This window comes from Protopterus annectens, chromosome 5.part1 (assembly GCF_019279795.1).
Source record: "Protopterus annectens isolate FY-2018-M chromosome 5.part1, PAN1.0, whole genome shotgun sequence".
NCBI classification, from domain to species: Eukaryota; Metazoa; Chordata; order Ceratodontiformes; family Protopteridae; genus Protopterus; species Protopterus annectens.
In genome coordinates, this window is record NC_056736.1 from 613,932,948 (window position 1) to 613,949,452 (window position 16,505).

A 16,505-nucleotide genomic window follows, 5' to 3' on the forward strand; every position below is an offset into this window, starting at 1 on the left:
CCTTGGCACCAGACTAGTCTAATTGGTGGGACTGAGTTCAGAGAGTGCAGGAAAGTACAGCTGACACTGGAGAGGTATCTTCAACCAATCCAGGAAACCTCAGTGTGTGTGTGTGTGTGTGTGTGTGTGTGTGTGTGTGTGTGTGTGTGTGTGTGTGTGTGTGGAGAGATATCTGCAACCAATCCAGCAAATCTGTGAGTGTGTGTGTGTGTGTATAAAATACTGTTGGTAAGACTGCACTAGAAAGCACTAGGCTCAGTCCATGGTGGGTAAAATCCAGGACAGGTAGTCATAACTGTATTCTATGGCTGTGCAAACAAACAAGTTCTACTTTGACTACCTTTGAGGCCAGTCTTGATGTTTGAATGTGTAGACACAAATTTACACCAGGATCGTCATGTACAGCCCTGCTTGACTTAGAGGTTGGCAAAATGGGTAAAGTAGTTGCCTTACAGACACAAGGTAAAGGGTTTGATTCTCACCTTTGAAAAAAAAAAAATGGCTAGGCTTAAAATGGCCTGTAAGGATAGCTAACTAGTACTTGCCTATGAAAGGAGGGTATAAACATTTAAGTGTATCTGTTTAAAATTGTGCACAGCTAGGTATCTTGTAGTTCTCATGAATGCTTGATTGTATTACTCCTATGTACAAAGTCAAGTTTATTTGCATGTGGCAGGTGTTGGTCACAATCCAAGGCAGTACTGCACATTTACCATATGCTTTTAAGGCCAATCACCCTTCTCGTATTTCTTTGGCAGTCGGTGGTGCAGCTTGTGAGACCATATGCCCTGACTGTCACGCATGAATTGGTGACAGCATGGTGGTGGATTTAAGGCACATAACCCTGTACTTTCCACTTGTGGCAGAAACTAAGGAATTATAAGACAAAATACAAGCCATATAAATGCAATCAAGTTAGACATAGCTGACTGCTTGGACAAGCATAATATCTTAAAGGTCATGCATAACTAACTAATTTCAAAATAGACAGTCAAAAATGAAAATGTAGCAAATATGCAAAAATTACATTTGTCAATGTGCACTTGGGGAGGGTGGCCCAATGGTTAAGGTGTTTGCCTTACAAACCCAAGGTGCAGTGTTTGAGCCCCACAAGGGATGATTGGCTAAGCTTAAAATGGCTCACAAGGGCAGTTAGCTTAGTACTAATTTAAGGGTGGGAGGTTGGCGTAATGGTTAAGGTGTTTGCTTTACAAACACAAGGTGCAGGGTTTGACTCTCACATGGAGTAATTGACTAGGCTTAAAATGGCCCACAAGGGCAGTTAGCCTAGTACCAATCTATGAACCCAAAATTAGGGACATACAGTTGATTCTTTTTCAGTGTGAATCAATGTTTCTTATAAAACTTGAGGACTTCTTATTTTAACATTGCCCCCTCATATTTTTGGTAATGCTATGGGGTCTGGATAAAATGCCCCAGGCAGTTGGGTTGTGGTGGTACCACTAGGTGTATGGAACATAACTCAGTTTGGAGCCCCTATCATTATCATTCAGTATTTATCCCTGCTGTTCATCCTACATCCTGATTCCTTGCAAGAGCAGCACAGATGATGGTGAATGACAGAATAGCTTGGCAATTAGCACAGAGAACTAAACCTCTAACTTGTTGATAAGCTGCTTCCTGTTCCAATGGTACAGAGTTTGAATATTTCCACCATCTTTTGTATACTGTCTGACCTTGAGCAATTCATGTAACCAGGCAGTGCTTTGGGACAACTGGAAAACTGGGTTAGGCTTCTTAATGGCCTCCTGGATTGCATGCCTGCTAACTACCTATTAACCTATAATCGCATACTACTACCGGTTTATCTGAAATGGGAAAGCGGTAGGTGCTAATCTAAGTTCTTACATTACAAATACATTTGTTTCAGTGCTGTGTTTTTTCTTAATACCTGCACTAATATTTCATTTCATTTATTGCATTTTTTATGCTTAGTTTGTTGGAAAAAATATTTTCATTTATTTGTAAATCATGATTTTTTCCAAAGAAAAAATGTATAACAAAGCTTCTCTTTAAAATAAATATACAGTGATCTCCCAAAAACAACAATCAAATTTGCTGACATAGAAATTCTTTAGATAACATAACATCTCTAAAAACAGAACATTGTGACTTTACTCTTATTGTACACATTTAAGTATATATAACATGTATACATTTAGTATACAAATTAAGTACACTGTAGAGTGTCCTCTTACTAGATTTTATGTTTATATTTGTTGACTGGATATTAAATATTTCCTTGAACTATACTAGTCTCATGTTGACTGAAGTCTAAACAATTAGAGTGATTTGCATCAGAAGTACATGATGGGGTTTGTAAAAGCAGTCCATGTTTAATGTCTAATTATTTTGCTTTTACTGACTTTTTAGTAAATGTAACATTTCAGTTTCAGAACTACTCGCAATAAAGCATCTGTTTAAAAGGAAAGGCATAAGTGGAATTTAATGTAATGCTGCTTGTGATGTTTAGATCTAGGAGCTTGTAAATGACAAAAGGAACATGGGATAATTTTAACTTTATCATAAAGATTTACGCCAAAGGCTTCCTCAAAGGAAATCTGGATTCAAGGCAGTGGAATGTCTGCTCTTGCAGTCCCAAACTGTATTTGTCATGCCATGGTATCTGCTTTACGTGTACATTATGTAGCGTCACCAGAAATTATACAAAGCACTCAAGCTGTGGCTCAAATCATGGCCTCTACAAGGGAAGGATTATAGGCTATGGCCTCTAAAAGGGAAGGATTACAGTCCATGAGCTCTACAAGGGAAGGATTACAGACCATGGCCTGTACAAGGGAATGATTACATTCTATGGCTTCCAATAGGAACGGATTACAGTCCATGAGCTCTACAAGGGAAGGATTACAGACCATGGCCTGTACAACGGAATGATTACAGTCTATGGCCTCCAATAGGGAGGGATTACAGTCCATGGCCTCCAATAAGGAAGGATTACAGTCCATGGCCTCCAATAGGGAAGGATTACAGTCCATGACCTCCAACAGAGAAGGATTACAGTCCATGGCCTCTACAAGGGAAGAATTACAGTCAATGGCCTCCAAAAAGCAAGGATTAGCTCTATACTTCCAAAAACACTTTACTCTTTATGCATCTAGTAACTTGCTAAATATTGCTGTTGCCTTCTAACACTGACTAGACTTGTCCTTGTAAGTGCAGGTACTTTTAGGACTTTCTCTTCTTTACTATTAGCTATATGCTTTCCACCTACATAATATTGTCTCCCTCCCAACTCATTTTTCTGAAACATGATGCCTCTCTGGTCCTGAACCTGAACTGCTGTGCTCCTTATTTTTCCAGATCCTTCAGTCACTTCACTGTTGCTAGCTTGGGATTGCTTTCAGACTGACTTTATTTCCATGAGAGTTATAATCCATATTAATTGTAGTGTCTTGTGTATCTAAATGTTTATTTTTCCTTGCTCCAATCCTTCTCTAAGCACTAAGCTCTACTCATCCATTAACTCCCTGATGCAATGCATTGATTCACAATGCACCTGTTTCTGACACTGACTGGCTGCAGAATACAGACCTTAAGATCACAGAGAAAGCATTACACTGTTATGGTAAATGTTAGATAGGTATAATACATGCCTTTCTAGTTAGAGGTATCAGGTGCTGTTTGGTAAAGCTTACATGGAAGGCAAAGCATTTACACCATTTAAATAAATAGCAATAAATAATATGTTAACGAACATGCACATGCTAAAATGTTGTCCTAGGCATACCTCTTGAGTTTGCTCAAAAATTCTGGACAAAGCCAAAAATAATGAGAAGGCAATTTTTAAATATTATTCTAATTCACTTTAGAAGTTAGTAGAACAACAGGTTTTGCATCAACATGCATTTCTGAACAAGTATGAAACTAATGTCTAGCATTGTCGATTTACTGTAATCCTGAGTAATTTACTAGAAAATCAAACATTTTATGAGGGACATGGCAAAAATATGAGGCAAAGTCAGGGACATTCTAGAAAATTAGGGAGAGTAAACAGGTATGGCCCTTGACTTTCGACAGAGGTAAAATGATTACATACAAATATCTTGTACTGGCATTGAAGCGATGGCAAACTGGTGATTTTAACCCACATAGAAAAACTTTATAAACGTAAAAAATTTTCTTGCATTGGAATTCTGACAATGTTGGCTTGATCACTAGGACCTTTCAATAATTTTGACATTTGAAATTTAAGTACTGTCCTGGGTTCTCCTTGTTTATCAGTGCAATGCCTTTTGGAATATGTGTTAATGATGACATTACCAGTTGTTCTGTTTGGATCTCAGTGTTGAGAATGGAGTCACAAAATGAGACAGTGCCTAGACATGGAGATGTATTTAATGCAGACTGGCTTACAACCTTTGAGAAAGGCATCAAAGCTTGTTTATTTTCTGACACATTAGTCCCGAAAGTCAAGGGTTAGGGAACAACACAACCACCATTGGCATCTGACTGAACTAGGCCTTAAATGTTTAGTAAGGTACTATAGGTAGAGTTAGATAAAGATCCATTCCTTTTCTCACAAATATAATGGGATCTCTTGCTGTTGTTGTTCAGTAGTGTGGGGTCTCTAAGAGTTCCTGTTCTCAGTCTCACATGAAACATAGGAACAATTCTAGGCCAGCAATCACAAGGACTGTAAAAGGCCTATCTGTATATAACTTATAGAACTTTTTATAGATGCACTTAAAATTTCTTGCCATCATTTACAAACACTAACTAGGGCTCATGTCCCAACTCAAGCAGGGTTATACATGATAACCTGGTTTACATTTTGTCTATCCATCCAATCAAGATTAGCCTTATAGGTAGACAGAGCAGTATCTTTGCTTGACCTGTAGTGGCAACTTATTCCAAATGTTTTGAATACGTTGAGTTTGGAAACCACTCCTCCAACAGTGTTGATTATTTGTTGGTATAAATTTTCTCTCATATGGTTGTTTGTAGAGTGAGTGGTTTCACAAAGAACTAGGAGGTAAAATATGATTAGGTCTTTTATGGCTTGAAAAGTGAGACACTGGCTACCTCTGAGCAGCTGGTAGCCTACTGAGCGTAAAGAGAGTTATGCTAATTTATCAGGATAGTTGAAGAATTTAAGACTTTCAATTGTTTTGGCTAAATATCATCAGGCCCTTTCCAGTTCAGTAATATCCTTGGATTTGTACATACCAAAGGGGTCACTGTATTCAACGATGGGTATGATAAGGGAGGGGGTACAGTGGTAAGATGTCTTCTTTAGATCTTGAAGATATTCTCTTGGAAATTATCTGGGCCAGATAGAAAGACTTCCAAACTATGGCTGAAGCATGATGATCAAATGAGAGAGAGAGAGAAAGAGAGACAGAAAGAGAGAGAGAATTGTCCAGGTAATACCCAGTATCCTTATGACCGTATCTGTTTGAAGATGAGAACTAGTTATGACATATGAAGTGGAAATGCTTCTTTGATGGATGTTACTGTGCTGCACTTATTTTGCATTTAGCTTGAGTCTATTTTCAATGCAACATATATGTGCACATTACATTCTTTTTTGGAGCAGTTTAATACCACTGGATGAGCAGATAACAGTGATTATATTGCAGTCCTCAACAAATTTATTCAACCATACTTTAGGGATATTGGCCTCGATTAGAACTGATCCCTGTGGTACTCTATTAGTTACAATTTTACATTCAGAGAAAGCACCAGTAACATTCACTTCTTGGGATCTTTTGGATAGCCAATTTACAATCCAGTGGACAAAGTAGGGGTTTACATTAAGTTTGTCTAACTTCTCAATAATACCAGCAATGGGGATAGTGTCAAACACCTTGGCTAGGTCAAGGTAAGCAAAATGCACAGAGTGACCACTATCCACAGTCTGTAACCTTTTCAAAGAAGTTTATTAGTTTCAGGAGACAGGACCTGCCCTTCAAAATACCAGCCTTGGCAGACTTCTGATCAGGTAAGTTATCTCTGTCTGTATAAATAAGTTTTACCCTAATACATTTCATGGATTTGCACAGAAGGCTGGTGAGGCTGATCATTACTTGAGTCTGTAGAGTGGCCACCCATGGGCAGGGGCATCAAGGTGACTGTTCTCCAGGCAACAGGCACAAACCCTGTGGATAGCCTGAGGTTGAACAATTTAAGCAGAGGCTCAAATAGTGGCTACTCCATACTGATGAGAATGCAACCTAATATGTTATTTGTTCCAGCAGAAACACTACTTTTAGCTTTTGACAGGCATTCTAAGACTTGTACCAATTCATCTTCAAGGAAAACTACATTTTCAGGAGACTGGCCACAAAAATGTTTGTAGGTGGGGTAAAGTTAGTGCTACATTTGTCATATTTAAAGGCTGATCCATATTATTCCCAGGATAGAGAATCACCTGGTGACCCCTCCGAACCTGTGTAATTTTCCTGTTTGAGGCTTATAGGTGTTTTTTATGGCTTAACCACCCACCCCTTGTTGTTACTGTAGGTGCCTATAAAGTCTCCCATTTATGCAGGTAAACGTCTGTGCATGGGTCAGCAGATGCTACCATCACTGGCTTGGTTGCACCAAACAGGTCAACAGTTTGATGCATTCTATGAAGAATTAACAATTTATGTCTTTTTATGTATTCAATATTCCTTCCCTCCACACTAGAATAAAAAGCTAGACTGTGATGGTGACATGACAGCAGTCTACTTCTGATGACATATGATGATCCATTTTGAATGATTAAAATCATGTTATAATTATAAAATAAAACAACAGAAAACTAAAAGGACATTTATTAATTCTCCTCTCTGGTGCATCAGTATAGCCTCCTGAGGAGAATAAATGCAATCATAAAACAACAATAAATTAATACAAAAATGCAACTAAAAAGACAAATAGCAAAAAACAGATGCACATGAAAAAAGACAAAACTCCTGATCAACATTTGAATTCTTGGGTTTTACAGTATTATATTTTAAGACACATATTTTTACATAATTAAAAAATGAACACTCTACTCAGGCATAAGAAATATAATAAACATTATTCTAGTTTTCTAAAGCTTGTATCTTTCATTTTAATATCATCATTTTGTTTATAGGTTCACAGGTTCATAGGAGGTTACTAGGTTATTGGCCCTAGGGCCTTTATAAGCCTAGCCATGTTATACCCTTGTTACCTTATTGACCAGGCTGTACGGTCTATATTTGCAGCTCAAGTCTATGATCAGCACCAATTACTTTATCCAAGATGGACATAGGTGACACCCCTGTGGTAAATTTATAGTCTCCCATACAGTTGTCTAAGTTGCGCTTAAATAGGATCATTGAGGATCTCTGTTTTATGTGAATTGGGAGCTTGTTCCAGAGGAGTGGCAATCTGTGGGAGGCATATCTATCTCTCCAGCATATCCTGTTAATGTCGCAAGCTAGGTTAAGATCCTTAGAGTGAGTGAATGTTGTCCCAGACTTTATTATTATCTAGACTTTAGCAGAGAGGACATATCAACAAAGCTGCTCTGTGCAGATGATGGCATTATAGGCAGACTCTGAACAAGAATGTCAGCAAAAGATAGGGGATTGGAATGCAAAACTGAAAGCACACATGATGAAACTAAGTACAGACAAAGTATTTGTCATAGCAGCAAATGGGGGAATCGGAAGATATGGAAAACTGATATAGAAGGGAAAATAGTGGATCAGGTTAACAGCTTCAAGTATTTGGGAGGAGAGGTTGAAGAGAAGGGAAGTCTGGATGAGGAGGTCAAAGCTAGAATTAAATGGGCTGCTGTCAACTGGCACAATGTGTCAGGGGAAGTACCTGACAGATAAATGCCAATAAAACTGAAAAGTAAAACAAAACAGAGGTATGACAAATACTACTGCATAAGACAGAAACCTGATTAGTGAAGAAAGATCAGCCGAACAAGCTAGAAATAGAGATGAAGTGCCTGAGACAGGTAGGAGGATGCACACAGTAGGACAGACAAAGAAATGACAACATTAGAGCAGTAGCCAAAGTAGCTCTAATTATAGAGATTTTCATGGAGAAAAGAATACAAGTGTTCAGACACACGTACAGGAAAGCAGAAGGTGATATGATAACGATTTGGGACAGACAGTGAGAAGGCAAGAGGAAACAACGAGTCCAGCAAAGAGATGGATGGACTGCATGAAAGAAGACCTGTGGTGGTCAGGTAAGACAGTGGCCCTGCTTTGAGAGATATGATGACAGTTGATGTGACACCCAGACCCCATGTAGAAAATGGGAAAAGGGGATTTATGATGATGATTTTATATATTTAGACTTTCAATGGCTCATGTCACAATTATATTTTGCATGAACCCAGCAGGGCTTTGGTGTACAAACATGCTAGCACAGAGAGGGAAAACATGAACATTTGTGAAAACAGACTTCAGATGACATTTTAAAAGTTAGCTTTGAAAGAATATTTATTAAAATTAATGAAGTAGATATAATACTTTGGATGCATGGTGTTTTATAGCCTACTTTAAAAATTATATCAGTTAAGGTTTTGGAAACCTAAGGATTGCCTCTGTACAGATAACAGAAGAGATTAACCTTACTTTTATAGCTTACTTAAAATGGTAAATAATATGAAACACTGACAGATGCAAAAAAAATAACACATAAATACAATATGCAGACATTATTCTGTGAAATTTGCTAAGGTAACAATTGTTTATAGACAGTTATGGCATCCATGTTTCAGATTAGTCTTGAAGCAGTAATTTCATCACCACTTACCTTTTCTTCTGCATCCCCAGGCTGACAAGTAATGACACCATTATCTGGACCTTTGGAAAATGTTGCTTTACAATTGTCAAGCCACTGTTTTTAAAGAAACATATGAAGAAGAGAAAGCAAAAGAGAGAGGGAAAAATCAATTGCAATTAAATGATGTTACCTCATATTATATATAATGGTAAACCAAGTAAAACAAGTATTGTCAGTGTTGAATAATAGCTATCGTTAATGAGCAACTGCAGCAAAAGGACACAGTATGAAAACGGTAATTTAATTAGAACTAAAAGCCTGCATTTCTCATGAAATACTGACAGCTTCACTTTCATCGTGCCTTTGCATGTATTGCACCAGTGCACCTGGTAAAATAAAATGTGGCTGTTTTCTCATAGATGGTTATGACACTAGCTTTTGCAATACTCCTAAACAGTCACAAATGCTACAGGGTTTAGGCATCTGTATGCAGTGACTATGCAATGAATATGAAGTATCTGACACCTTGTAGGTATGTTAACAGTTTAGTTGCAAATGAGCTGCAGTCCATTGTTTGATTCCCTCAAATGTCATATACAAACTGTGTGACTCTGAGCAAGTCACTTAAAAAATACTAAACAAGCAGTGTCAGATACAAATCAATCAGCACAGGTAAGCTGTGATAAATAAAGTGGGGCTATTTGTTCCACTTGCATATAATTTATATGTATGCATACATATATACATATGTATATAGCTCTGTGTGTCTGTGAATATATAGGGTCTATATCAGTTCAACGGAACAGCACATCATTGAATACAACAACCTTGAACTTCTAACAACGAAATCTAAAAGCATTGAAAGCTCAGAACAGCAAATTTTTCCCTGGGAAAAAAATCACTGTTCCGAGAAACACACACAACACAAGCACACCAAAAAAACAGCAATCCACACACATACACTTAAAATCCTACATCTAACCCTACACTAAACTGTACATACAGTACTATCTATCCACTATCCTTAACCCAAACCCTAACCCTAAGGTCCGTCACTGTCGCACACTCACCTCACCCGCGCCCTAACTCGCATACCCCGCCCTAACCCTAAAGTCCATCACTATCGCACACTCACCTCACCCGCGCCCTAACCCTAACTCACATACCCCGCCCTAACCCTAAAGTCTGTCACTATCACACACTCACCTCACCCACGCCATAACCCTAACTCACATACTCCGCCCTAACCCTAAAGTCTATCATTATCGCGCACTCACCTCACTCGTGCCCTAACCCTAACTCACATACCCCGCCCTAATCCTAACGTCCACACAATTGCACACTTACCTGAACCCAACCCGTAACTTTCCACCACAGTGCTGAAAATAGTGAAGCCACAGAAATGGACAACCAAATTCTTTCCCTAGGAAAAAATTTGGTTATCTGCAGCTTCACTATTTTCAGGGTCGATATTAGACTATTTGAAGTATTAACACTTCGATGATCTAATATAGACCCAATATATATAACCTTGGAAATGTTGAAAGGCATCCCTTCGAATGGCCACAACACTGAACCTGCATGTGAAAATTAAAAATATCTTCTGCACCAATTGTCACCACTCATAATGTCGACAAGTTGCACTTTGACATTTTCAAATTACCTAGTTGATATGAACATCCGGTGCTCCCCCCACACTCCCTGCACATTATATATACAAACTATGAGATCAGACTACAGTGAGGAAAAGGGTATATTTGCCAATCCCCACTGTAGTATGATCTCCAATCAAAATGTTGACTTCAGATGTATGAATATACACTGGCATTCGCTAAAGTGGATTCGACCAATACTCCATTTGGTGTTCCAGCCCATTCAACTATCCAAGTTTTGAACAAATGCCTTTCAACATTTTTCAAGGTAACGTATATATATATATATATATATATATATATAGATATATATGGGTTTCATCCCATTGGTCGAGCGTGTGCTTTGTCAACAGCTATTTAGTTGACTGTTTATGATCAACTTAACAGCTGGTCAACAGGTGCCAAAGATCAAACAGTTCCTGGGGTTGTGAATTATGTTAGTTTGTGCAGTCTTAGAGTTAGTATATATAATTAGTAGTGTGTGTGTGTGTGTGTGTGTGTGTGTGTGTGTGTGTGTGTGTGTGTGAGGGGATAGGGGTGGGTGGTTGACGTTTTATATGTTTTTTTTTGCATGCACCAGGGCTGTTTCTCTGTGCATGCACAGTTGCCTTCTGATATACATGGTTTCATTGTAAAGACATCGATACTTATTGTGTTCACGATGGGCATATTCGATGCATACAAATACACCAATATATATATATATGGATCTACTTTACATGGTCGACTTTAAACAAAGTCGACTTTCATATGGCCGAGACCATACGATCGACTTTCGGAAAGCCGACCATGTAAAATAAACACAAAAAGCACAACAAACACTTACCTTAACACTTTTAGTAGGGGGGCAAGTCCCCCTGCACCCCCCATGGGGGCTCTGCCATCACACCTCCTGTAACTTAAATAGATCAACTCCGAGATCGTACTACAGTGTGGAAGAGGAAAATTTTCCCATTCCGCACTGTATGGAGATAGCGGTTCCCCATGATCAGCTTTTCAAAGTCGATCATATAGTCTCGGCCATATGAAAGTCGACTTTGTGAAAAGTTGACCATGTGAAGGGGACCTATATATATATATATATATATATATATATATATATATATATATACACACACACACACACACACACACACGCACACACACGAGTTTGTGTGTGTGAGAATGTTGGTATGTATATATCTATATCTATTTATAGACAAACAAACACACACACACACATAAACCCATACATATATATATAGATAGATACACACACATATACACACACACACACACACACACACACATTTTATATATATATATACATATATATATATATATACATATATATATATATATATATATATATATATATATATATATATATATATATATATATATATATATACAGTAGTTGCTACTTTTTGAACAGCACTTTTTGTCGAGATCTGTATGGTTGACTAAAAAGATAGTTGACACTTGTCAACAAAAGTAGGAGATCGATGATTCACAGGGTTGGGGAATTTGCACTTTCCTTGAGAATTGTGCAATCTTGGAGTCAGAATATGTACTTAGCGTGGGGTGTGGGGACACAGGGGAGCTTGACCCCCCTGCAAAAAATGTTTTCTTTTGTTTTAACTTTTCTGCATGCACCAAGATTGATGCTTGGCACATGAGTAGTAGTGTGTCAATGAGGCTAAAGTTGATAACAGCGCTGTTCAATAAAGGTAAGTAATTATATATGAATGTGTGTGTGTGCGAGCAGGTGTGTGTGTGTGTATGTGTGTATGTATATATATTTATATTTTTACATAAGGGGAAAGTGGGGAGGGTTATGCCGATATGTAACTATGTATTTGAGAAACTCAGCAAATGGTCACTTCTGCAATAACTGACTCACAAATGCAAGGCACATAACATAACCATGTACTTTTGATCAGAATACTACAGCAAAAATGTAATCATTTGCACTACATAAAACAATGCTATGTAAACCAAAGTACAAATACATCCATGCACTAAACCACAGAACACATTTAAAGACCTAAAATATGAATTTACTTTGGAGACTCTCTCTAGACTCCCTTGATATAGGGGCTCAGTCCCCACATCCTCCTACATGTACTAATTCTATGTGACTACAATGAAAAGTCCTACATAAAGATTTGGTTGACCTTCACAAAAATCAAAGTCAATTAAGTGAGCATTGAGCACACTGCAGTGTTACCACAAATAAGTGTGTGTATGCATGTGTGTGTGTGTGTGTGTGTGTGTGTGTGTGTGTGTGTGTGTGTGTGTGTGTGTGTGTGTGTGTGCATATATATATATATATATATATATATATATATACACACACACACACACACACATATACATACACACATATATTTCACATAGCTACTACAAAGTTTAGGTATAAAATTATTCTTAAATGAAATTAATACTAAGTTTAGGGGTATATTCTGGGGGAGGTAGTGGGAGTCCCCAAAACTAATTGATTCATTTTTTAATAATGATAAGCTGTAGTGAATCCATATAAAATAGTCACATGTGGTTGTTGCACTGGTGGGTGAGTGGCTTTAGTGAATATATTTTATTTCATGGTTACTTTCACTGCAGTATGTTGTATTATTTGAGCTGGTGTTCCACTTTTCAGGGATTTTCCCTTTTTACCACCAGTTGTGGAATTGTTATAAAAATTTATGGAGTGTTATGGGTGTTTTTTTTTTTTTTTTGTATTTTTGACTCACCAGTCTTCATAGTTCAGGTGAATGTAAATGATCCCATGGTATATCTGAAAATGAGTAAGGGAAGTTCCTCCTGTTACAATGGCTCTGCTATAGTAGTTACACTTTATGGGGGATTTTTGTGTTACTGTTTTCTGAACAAGGGTTATAGTAATATGAACAGTTTTACATCCGAGCTACACAACAACAAAAAAACAGTGGAATTATTTTTCATTTTGTGATAGTGCTTACTGTTGCACCAATGAACTACGGGGTGTCTATATTCTAAAACCAATTATTATTTTACAGCTTATGATGCAAACAAGCACTGCCAGACAAAACATACCAAGCATGGCAACTCCAAATTAAATGCTTGGCTGTTGATCTTTGTACATGTACACAATGATATAAATTCCCAATGTACACATTAATATCTGTATAATCAACCCCTGCTGCACACCTTTCTGCTCTTATGAAATAGGCCTCTGTATATTTATATATCATAAACTGTAAATGTAATAGTTTTAGCAAAACTGAATTGCTATACTGTATTTTGACATAAAATATAGTCATTCTCTGCAAAGAGAGACAATAGTAGAAAACATTTCTATATGATTTTCAGATACATATCCTTTTTTAAATGTCATTTAAGAGAAATGTGAGTTTTGTAAGTGTAAAAAAAAACACTTGACTCAACAGGTAGCACACTCACCTGTAGGTCCTATTCACAAACCAGGTGCTTGGATTAATTTTCTATTACTAAGACTGCAGTGCAGCATAAGGGGATGCTGTACTCCTCAGTATGTCCTCCTTTGGATGAGTCTTTAAACTGAGGTCCCATCTGCCTGAACTTAGTGGTAGCTCAGGTAGATGTAAAAGATCCCATAGCATCTATCAGAATAAGTAGGGGGGGTCCTTTATTTTTACAAAGAAAATAATATTTGCAGATTATTTACAAATGTGTTGTTGTTGAGTCTTTCGGCTTTTCCCGGTTAGGGGTCACCACAGCCGAACTCCGGTCTGCTAATGATTGGTAGATGATTTTTACGTGCCGAGTTACCAGCCCTGATGCACATCCTTCAACGAAGGTACGCCCATTCACGCATGTCTCCATGCAGAGGACGCTCTAGCTGAGAATCGAACCGGACAGCATCTTACTGTGAGGTGACAACGCTGATTTACAAAATCTACATATCTACATACTTACAAGACACGATTTTCCATATCCTTCTTTTACTTATAACACAGTCCTGCTTATTTTTCTTTTTATATCAAATTTCTATCCTTATCAGACTCTCACTTCTTTTGCCATAGCCACCATATCATTTTGTTCAATATTACTCCAAAATCCATTTTCCATTAAGCATAATTTCATTTATCCTTTCATTTCATATAATCCATGTAACATAAAGCATTTTTATCAAGTCTTTTAATTAAAAAACTCGAGACTGATAGTATTGAATAATAATGACCGTAAGATCTTTATGAGAATAATACAAAAGAGATTTGAAACTAATATGGAAAATATAGAAAATAGTATATATAGTATAAAGGGGTAGGATTGTCAAGAATTACTAATGATAGAGAAATTGTGGATGATATTATGAACAGAAAAGAAGCAAAAATCATGATAGGAGACCTTAATAAGGCATTTTATACAACTGAACATGAAATCTTATCGGTAATGATGAAAGAATATAATACAAGTCAGAAAGACAGGAAATTATATATGTCAGTGTATGCTAATAATAAAGTAAAAATACTTGTAAATGGCTGGTTTAGAGGTGCATACAAAGAGTGGTGTAAGACAGGGATGTCCAATGAGATTTATACTCATTGCATTAGTTATGAATGGGTTAGTATGTGAAATAAATTATAAAATGAAGGAGGCAGGGTATACAACACCTGAAGGGTTAAGAATTCTAGTCCTATTAACATAAGCAGATGACATTTTAATAATGGCACAAAACAAAATGTGGACAAAAAAAATAATACTTTTCACATACAAGTGTTTAGAGGTGATAGAGATAACTTTAAATAAAGAGAAAAGTAAAGGTTTAGGTGATATAGTAAAGATAGGGGGCATATATTTTACAATGAATGCAATTTCTGTGTTAGGTATAAAATTTGGAAATAAAGATTTAAGTTAAATTCAATGGGAAAAACAATAGGCAAAATAAAACAAACCTGTCTTTTCTGGAGGACATATAAATTATCATTCATAAAAAAGGCTTATTTGATAAATTAAGTAATGATATGGAAACTAGCATACTTTGCAAGTGTATTTATGTGGCCAACAGAATTTGAAAAGGAATTATTGCAGATATTTTTTTTTCATTTATATGGGGTTCTAAACTAAATCCAGTAAAAAGAAGAGTTTTCTATATAAATAAACAGGATAGAGGTTTAGGGTTAATTAATCCAGAGGTATATGTTGCTTCATTACATTTGTAGAAAGTATTAAAGTGGATAAATGAAAAAGATGAGAGATTAGTAGTAAAATTGTATAAATATCATAAATTTTGCGATACTGTACAAAAGAGTAAAAGAGTATTTAAATGAAGAAATAAAATGTTACCAAAAAATATTTTTGTGGAGAACAAAAACTGATGATTTAGAAAACTATGTTATAAAATGTAATAAAACATTATTATGTAAAACTATGGAAAAATCTAACAGATGAAAAATTAAGGCTATAAATATAAGAAGCAAATGGTGTAATAAGACTGTAGAATATCAAGATTTTTGTGGAGACTCATAATAGATAAATTACTAGGCAAAGGAAGTATGCCATATAAAAAGAAAAGTGATAGAATATGTTTACATTGTCAAGAAGACGAAATGACTGGACATGTGTTTTTGAAATGTAAAAGTTATGGGGAAACTATGTAAAAAAGATATTTTTGAAGATATAAAAAAAAGTGGATAAAATAAACATGAATATGATTACTATGGGTATTATAAGAATAAAAGTAAAGAATAAGTTAAAAGAATGGATAAAAAGTTATTTTATGCCATATGGGTTACATAGAATGCAAGAATAAATGACATTATTTTTTTTTATTAAGTAAAATCAGATGGTGGTTATAGAAAAAGGAGGGGGATCTAATAGGGATGACAATTTAGTATGATTTTAAGGAAAACTATGAATAAATATATTTGTATATCTATATATTTGTACCTTTGTAAATATTTGTAAGTATGTTGTAAATAAGAGTTGTTTATGGTATATAAATAAAAAAATTCTTACTCTTTTCAATACGTACAGTGGGATCTTTTACATCCAGCTACCATCAGCTCAAGTAGATAAGGCCCTAGTTTAACATCTCATCCAAAGAATGGTACAATCAGTAGTGCAGAACCTCCTTTATACTGTACTGCAGTCTCAGAAATCAATCTA

The 16,505-nt window shown here is 36.4% G+C and overlaps 1 protein-coding gene across 7 annotated transcripts in view; it reads right to left on the minus strand.

Moving 5' to 3' along the window:
- FRY (FRY microtubule binding protein) overlaps window positions 1-16,505 on the minus strand; it is a 2,210,679-nt gene that overhangs the window by 56,171 nt on the left and 2,138,003 nt on the right. For all 7 annotated transcript variants that reach the window (XM_044073229.1, XM_044073230.1, XM_044073228.1 and 4 more), the window contains one exon: window positions 8,776-8,859. In XM_044073229.1, the coding sequence (XP_043929164.1) occupies window positions 8,776-8,859 (84 nt within the window). The remainder of the gene's footprint in view (window positions 1-8,775; window positions 8,860-16,505) is intronic.